We start from the raw sequence: 7,968 nt of genomic DNA, 5'->3' as shown, positions 1-7,968 counted from the left end.
GGGGGGGGCTTTAGGGGCAGTCTCTGTGGAGCAGTCCCCTCTGTAGCACTCAGTGTGGTCTCCGCTTCTCTGCCTTTTTGAGACGAGTGTGAAACGTCCGAGCGCCGCCGAGCGGCCGCCAGAAATGACTCTCGAGCCGAGCTGCTTGTCTTGTCTGTGTGCTGCAGATCTGTTTCAACATCCTGCAGCTGTGTCTGAGGGAGCTGTTCGAGTTCAGGTTCATGCAGACGGATCCCAACTGGGCCAACTTCTTTTACAACTCCGACACAAACAAGGTGAGAGGAAGACGCTCCGCCCGGGCCGCTCCGGCATATTTCAGTTGCTGTAAAGAGTCTTTGTTTGTTTGTTTAGGTGTTTCTCTTGGACTTCGGAGCGTGCCGAGGCTACCCCGAAGCGTTCACCGATGACTACATCCAGGTATGGCGCTTCTAAAACTGTACACCAGCCTCCTGCCGACCTTTACGCAGCGAGGTGTCTGCAAATAATCAACCAGGTTTGGGTCAAATTTCCGAAGCCACCTCATGCTTGCATTTATTTTTGTTTGAGTGCTTGAAACAAACCTGATCTCTGCATCGTTTCGACCCCTGAGTTTGAGCTCCCGTGTCGTGCGTTCAGGTGGTCCACGCGGCGTCCGTTGGGGATCGAGACACTGTCCTCTCCAAATCGAAGGACATGAAGTTCCTGACAGGCTTCGAGACCAAGGTGGGCCGTCTTCGGAGCTGCTGCTGTTCTTGATTATTTTTAATGTTGTTTATTCTTCTGTTTTCTTCATTTCTTTGTGCTTTATAGTCTGTATTTAATCCCTCTCCCTTTTTTTCAGACTACATTTACTTTATTAGTTTTTCTGAGCTCACTTTATAGATGCTGATTAATAGTTTACCCTGAGAAATTAGCGAGACAATAATCCAGGGGTAGGCAATCCTGGTCCTCGAGAGCCACCATCCTGCATGTTTTCCTTGTTCCTCTGCTCCAACACACCTGGTTTGAATCAATGGGTGATTAAAAGACTTCTGCAGAACATGAAGAGGTAATTTAACCACTGAATCAGGTGTGTTGGAGCAGAGAAACAAGGAAAACCTGCAGGACCAGGGTTGCCCACCCCTGCATTAATCTAATAATTAGTTTTGCTGACTCTAGATCAGAGTTAGATTATCCAGCTAACACTTACAGCTTCAGTGGGTTTATATCCACAAACTTTTTGTAGCCATCAACAAGCTGTTGGCCTAAATTTAGCCGGATATTTGACCACTCTTTCTGAAGAATTGATAGAGTTATTATTGGTTGTTTTCATGACGAGGACCTGGATTTTTAAGCAAAGTCCACAAATCTTCAATAGGGTTGAGAGTGGGGGGGTTGGGACGGCCACTCCAGAAGCTTAATGTTAGTCTGCTTTATCCAACCGGAAACCAGTATTCTGTGTGTTTAGGATCGTTGTCCTGCTGGGACCTAAGACTGTGTATAAATAGATCTCTGATGTGGACCCAGAAGTCGAGGCTAAAACGAGCCCAGCTCCCCAACCAGCTGGTTCCAGAACAAGTTTACAATTCTGCCCCCTTTGTGTAAACAAACGGTACATCCAAAAAAGGTTAAAACCAACAAAACCAACTGGACTTTCTATTCTGTAGCTGCAGGCGTTTCGCTTCTCGTCCGAGGAGCTTTATCAATTCAGAAAACAGAGTGTGGAGTTCGAGCTTTTAAAGCTGAGATGTTCACATGCAGATTACAATCGCTCTCCTAACAACAGAGGCTCGTTAGGGTCCTTGTTTGTCTGACTCATTGAGGGGCCACTCTTGTCACATGAGTGCAGGTGTTGATTGGAGTGAAACTGACTGGGGATCAGGCCTAAAGCTCCATTATATGTTTTTGAAAGCTGGAATCTGAGACCTCCTCTGTTTAATGTTGGTTTGACATAGATGGCTTCCTTTACCCCCCTCTCAAACCATCTGTCTTCTCAGTCCAAAATATGAACATTTTGGTCCTCAGAGGAGTGTCCCTTATCCTTGAGGTGTAGGTGCACAGCTGAGTCCTGTCCAGAAGAGGTGGCTCTCCTGTGTTGAGCCATGCGTCTGTGGAGAAGCTGTTTGTTTTCTCCAATATAGAGGTCTGGACATTCTTCGCTGCACTGAGTTTGGGTTCGGGTGTTTTGTCCTTAGGGTGGACCAGCCTCTGCCTGAAAGTCCTGTTGGGTTTGAAATGTACCGGGATGTTGTGTTTCTCAGATGCTCCAGCAATGTTTACGCACGCTCTCTCCTCTGTGGTTGGGACTCAGTTAGGGGCAAGTTTCAACCATCTAGCTGTTGATTGAAGGTGAGGTTAAGGAATTTGACGGAAGATGTTAGATATGTCCTAAAGCAAAGGTAAGCACTAAAGAGAAAATGGAGGAAAACCAGCCGCTCGACCGCCTTTATCGGCTGTTTCAAGCCCATGCCATATGAGGAGTATCTTACTGTTGCTGCACGCTCACATATTAAGTTACATTACACCTGCTGAAACACCTGCTTGAATCAATTAAAGCCATTTCCAGCTGCATATAGAACAACTACTGACGTCACATGAGGATGTGCTCCGGCCCTCCGTAACGGGCGGAGCCTAGACACCATATGAAGCAACACGTCCTATTTCCAGGAGCTTCTTCGGCTTCATCCAGAAGATGTTACCTACAGTAGTCCCAGCGCTGGCCTTTTAATTATTTATCCTAATAAGTCAGAAAATTATTACACCTTAATTCTTTTGTAGCGTCATCCTTAAAGGGTAAATTGTGTGAGTTCTCCCTTCCGTGGGGTAAAAGGACCAGAAGTTAGCTGAGAGTGGTGCGTTGGCTAAAAAGACCTCCTTCATTATTCCCTCCACTTTGTGCAGTTAACTAGGACCACAGCAGATGCAGTGTTCTTAGGTTTGAAAGCCTCGCCCTGACTCCTCCAAACAAACTTCTTGTCATTGTTGCCAAACTGCTCAATCTTTGCCCTGTATGAACATAAAACCTTTTCTCCAGAAGACATCGGTTGTTCCTGAACATCTTGATCCGTTTCCTTTCATCGATACAGTGAATGCTGTCCAAAACCTCTTCATGCTGTCTTATAGAAACTCCCAGCTGTAGTCAATCATGATCACTAATAAGAAGTTACCAGGCACTGACTGCATCTAATTAAGACCTTCAGCATTGCTTTTAAAACGATTTGTACATTTCTGAGCCAGTATGTCTAATTCTGACACTGTGGATTAGAGAAAATCACATTAAATCCAAATGTAACATCTAAGTTTTAAAAGTGCGTGTTCGGGTGTTTGTCCCCGCTTCCCACCAGGCCTTTATGGATGCCCACGTGGAGGCTGTGATGATCCTCGGCGAGGCCTTCGCCTCCAGCGAACCCTTCGACTTCGGCACCCAGAGCACCACCAAGCGCATCCAGGACCTGGTCCCCGTCATGCTGCGCCACCGCCTCACGCCTCCCCCCGAGGAGACGTACTCCCTGCACAGGAAGATGGCCGGCTCCTTCCTCATCTGCTCCAAGCTGAAGGCCCGGATACCCTGCAGGGACATGTTCCTGGACGTGTACCACGCCTACAACCGGAGGAGGCAGGAGCAGGAGCGGGAGCGGGCGCGGGCCACCGCCTAAACCCGGTCAGACGGGGAACGCTTTCAGAACCGACTCTAGATCCGAAGGGCAGCAAAGGACTGGACTTCATGTCAGGACGTTACGGACTCTGCAGCCGCGCACCAGGGAAGGTCACACACGTTCCGGAGTTTCACATCACTGCCATCACTGGGAAGAGATAAACTGAAGTATCCTGATTTCAGAAAGCCACTCTTCTCTTCTTTTCTTTTCTTTTTTGTTTTAAATCATAAAACCTTAAATATTAAACTTAAACTGAACCAGTTTTTGCTGATTAAATCTATGATTGCTTCTGTCACAGAAATGCACATTTTAACACTCCAGGATTAAAGGCAGGGATGTGTTTTCTGTTTCGACAGCAGCCAGAAGAAGAGCATCTTCTGTCTCCTGCCTACCAAGCAGCTGATGCTGCTCGTCTCTGTCAGAGGAACTCGACGCTGGATGAATAAAGCTTTCACCTTAAATGCCATGGCTCTCAGATTAGATGAGCAGATTATCAGAGGAATCGGTCGCTCTAATGGAGCTCGGCTCAATAATGGCCTCGTGTTGTAAAGTGATGTAAAACTGCTGTGCTCTTTTTCTTTTTTTAAAAACAAATCAATACCCTTTTGTTCCAGAAATTTGTGTTGTTTCCTAAACTGTAGTGCACTGCGTGTGGACTTGATTGTGGGTTTTTTTTGTGTGTGTGTGTGTGTTTCTGAGCAAGGATGACATTGATCTTTCCACATCTGTTTTTGGACCTCGTCTTGGGTAATATCACTAGCTGGAGGTCACGTTTGACCTCGCCGCTTTCCTGCAATTGTCTGCGAGCGTAATGATGGTCGCTGCGCTTGGATACGGCGAGGCCTGGTGTAACGGAGGCTCTTCTAGGCACTGCTGCCGGTGCTCCGTCCAATCAGAACGGCTAACGGAGCCATTTGAAGGCTTTTCACCCCGTGATTTCTCTGACATGAAAGAGGCACAGCCCATTAGCGTTTGCTGTTGCCGTCCGCCCAGTGTGGTTGGCTCTAACGCTACAGGGGAAAAAAAAAAGAAATCTTAGTTTGTTTTTCTGAGCTCTGGGATTCGGCCACGGTTAATGACTGCAGCACATGTGGAGAGAAGAAACGGCACATTCAGTCTTCTCTTCCAGTTTCCTTCAATGGAAACTTGGAGCGTTTCTCTGCGTGTTAAGGAGCAGCTGGTTGCGCTTCACTGGAGCGAAATTCGTTCTTTTTTTTCCTTTTTTTTAAAAATTGGTCTTTGAAGTTTACATTGGAGCTCACACTGGACTGCTTTGAGGTCATCTGTCCAAAAAAAAACCAACAACTCATTATTAGAGTTTAAAACAAGTGTTCGTGCAAAGAAAATCTCAGGTTGCTGGATGAAAAAGGTCAAATTTATCTACAGACTTATCCGCAGTTTCACACTTTAAATTCCCCCACGTTTGTCTTCCACCTGAACAATGAACAGACGAGGAATTTACATGAAAATTAGTCCTCATGATCATCTAAGGATAAGCCTCATTCTGATCATCTGCATCTTTTAAAAATATGAGTCAATGCATTCTGTTCACGTTGGATATTTAAGACCTTTTAATTCTTTTACACGTTTTCAAATCCTTAAAAGACTGAATCTTGAATTCTTGAAGGCAAGAAAAACCGTCCAAAAGACTTAACAGATACCAAAAGTTGGACGTTGGCAGATGAAGGGTAGCTTAAAAGTCTTCTTGCAAATGTATTTCTTGTTTTTGGAAGATCCTTTTTTGAAGTGCTAGTGCAAATACATTTATTTTTTTTTTCTTTTGGAGACCAGTGTTCCAAATTTACAGCGTCACAGCAGCGGGTACGCCATACTGCCAAAGGTATCCGCTCGTTAATCCACAGGGTTTAATATGATGTTGGCCCACCCTTTGCAGCTATAACAGCTTCAACTCTTCTGGGAAGGTTTTCCACAGGTTTCGGAGTGTTTATGGGAAGTTTTGACCGTTCTTCCAGAAGCTCATCTGTGAGGTCAGACCCTGATGTTGGACAGAAGGCCTGTCTCTCAGTCTCTGCTCTAATTCAACCCAGAGGTGTTCTGTTGGGTTGAGGTCAGGACTCTGGTGTAGAAGAACTTGACTGACCTGCACAAACTCCCTCATCCATGTCTTTATGGACCTTGCTTTGTGCTCTGGTGCTCAGTCATGTTGGAGCAGGAAGGAGCCATCCCCAAACTGTTCCCACAAAGATGGGAGCATAAAATTGTCCAGTATGTCTCTGTATGCTGAAGCATGAAGAGTTCCTTTCACTGGAACTAAGCAGCTGAGCCCACCTCCTGAAGAACAACCCCACACCATGATCCTCCCTCCACCAAACTTTACACATGGCTCAATACGGTCAGACGAGGACCGTTCTCCTGGCAGCAGCCAAACTCAGACTCATCCATCAGATTACCAGACAGAGAAGTGTGATTTGTCCCTCCAGAGGACATGTCTCCACTGCTGTAGAGTCCAGTAGCAGCATGTTTTAGTCCACTGCATCTGATGCTCTGCTCTTGGTGATGGAAGGCTTGGATTCAGCTGCTCGGTCATGGAAACCATGAAGCTCTCCACACTCTGTTCTTCAGCTAACATGAAGTCACATGAAGTTAGGAGGTCTGCAGCTGTTGACTCTGCAGAACGTTGGTGACCTCTGTGCACCATGAGCCTCAACATCCACTGAGCCCACTCTGATTTTACACGATCTACCACTTTGTGGCTGAGTCGCTGTCATTCCTAACGTCTTCCTCTTTGTTATAATCCCACTAACAGCTGACTGTGGAATATTTAGTAGTGAGGAATTTTCACGACTGGACTTATTGCACAGATGGCATCCTATCAGGGTACCAGAATTCACTGAGTCTGCATGCCTAGGTGCTTGATTTTATACACCTGTGGTCGTGGCAGGGATTGGAACACCTGAATTCAATGATTTGGCTGGGTGAGTGAATACTTATGGCAATATAGTGTATATCACACAGAAAACAGCAGCAACAACAAAATATATTAATACTATTACAAAAACACTATCAATAAAAACACAATAATGCTAAAAACCAACTATAAAATGCAGTGAATAAAAATGCACTGATCCAAGGTGGGGCAACATTTATTAGTACACATTTAATACACATGAATTCATAGCTTCCTGTAGAGGCTGATGGCAGCTGGCAGAAAAGACCTCCGGTAATGTTCAGTCTGGCACCTCGGAGCTGAAGGTTCTCTGACGAATCCCCTCCAGGGCCTGAAGTCTGTCACTGATCACGATGGCACCTCACCATTCTCACCTCAGCCACCTGGTCTGTGTTGTTCCGATGGTGGAGCTCATCTTTATCAGTTTAAATCTGCTTTTTATCTGACGTGAGCACCCACCCTCTCCAACGCACCACCCCCAAAAAACAAGCCCTTTAATTACTTTAGTACGAAACTGTTTAAAGGCACCCATTGCACATTATGAAATCAAACATGAAGAAGGTGCAGTTTGAGAGAGTTCCCTCTAGTTAATCTCCAGATATGTTGATATGCAATTCTGAAATGCGGGTGCGCTCAGTGTAAACAAAGTACTTTTAGCAGCACACTTTACTCAACAAACATGAGCATAAATACGTACTAATGCATCAAAAAAAAAATGTCGGACTTCATCCAAGACTGCTCTTCTTATGTTGAGCTGCTTTCAGTCACTTCGGCTGTTTTTGGTGGGTGGCGGAAATTTTTTTTTGAATTCAACCCTCTCAAGGCAGATGCTGCAGATTTGCAACAGTGAATTGCATATACCTAATTACTCCACATTCATATTTTATGAGCCTTATTTTACTCGGATGATAATTTCCCCAAATATCAGATTTTTCCTGTTACTAAAACTTAATTTGAGCCTGAGAGGGTTAAGGACAGGGTAAGCATTGATGTGAGACAAACACTGATTGGATTTCCCCACAACCCTGCAATGAGTACCTTTTAATGCTAATAATAATGCTGATAATTATGAAGCCCTGTGGATGGGTGTAATGTCACGTTAGGAGCCGCACGGGGGCGCAGTTGAGAAGCTAAAAACCGAGCCTGCGCTTTTTATTTTTTGTCTTTTTTTTTTTTTCTTGTCTTGTGAAAACATCAATGGGGGGAGGCCGGATTTGCATGTCCGACCGTGTGTGCCAATGGGCTGAGCGTGGAGGCAGGAGGAGCGGGTGGAGCCGGGGGAAGCGGCCCAGAGAGAGCAGCCGACGAGCGGCGCATCCCAGATTCTACTCCAGCAACATTCAACATTCCCACCACTCACAGACACGCTCGTTTCCTTCTTTTTTAATGTGTGTGTATATATGTGTATATAGAAGTCCCCGTCTCTCTGAACTCCCCCCCCCCCCC

At 45.7% G+C, this 7,968-nt stretch overlaps 1 protein-coding gene across 2 annotated transcripts in view; it reads left to right on the top strand.

The window, feature by feature from the left end:
* The window catches only part of coq8b (coenzyme Q8B), a 15,000-nt gene extending 10,783 nt beyond the window's left edge, over positions 1-4,217 (top strand). The window contains exons 13-16 of one of the 2 annotated variants that reach the window (XM_017435375.3): positions 168-275; positions 352-417; positions 616-702; positions 3,303-4,217. In XM_017435375.3, the coding sequence (XP_017290864.1) occupies positions 168-275; positions 352-417; positions 616-702; positions 3,303-3,614 (573 nt within the window). In that variant the 3' untranslated portion in view covers positions 3,615-4,217. Of the gene's footprint in view, positions 1-167; positions 276-351; positions 494-615; positions 703-3,302 lie in introns of those variants that run through there. The other variant, XR_001809077.3, reaches the window with a different exon arrangement.
* Positions 4,218-7,968: the final 3,751 nt, after the last annotated feature.

Source organism: Kryptolebias marmoratus, linkage group LG2, assembly GCF_001649575.2.
Source record: "Kryptolebias marmoratus isolate JLee-2015 linkage group LG2, ASM164957v2, whole genome shotgun sequence".
Taxonomy (NCBI): domain Eukaryota; kingdom Metazoa; phylum Chordata; class Actinopteri; order Cyprinodontiformes; family Rivulidae; genus Kryptolebias; species Kryptolebias marmoratus.
This window is presented reverse-complemented; position numbering and strand designations above follow the sequence as displayed.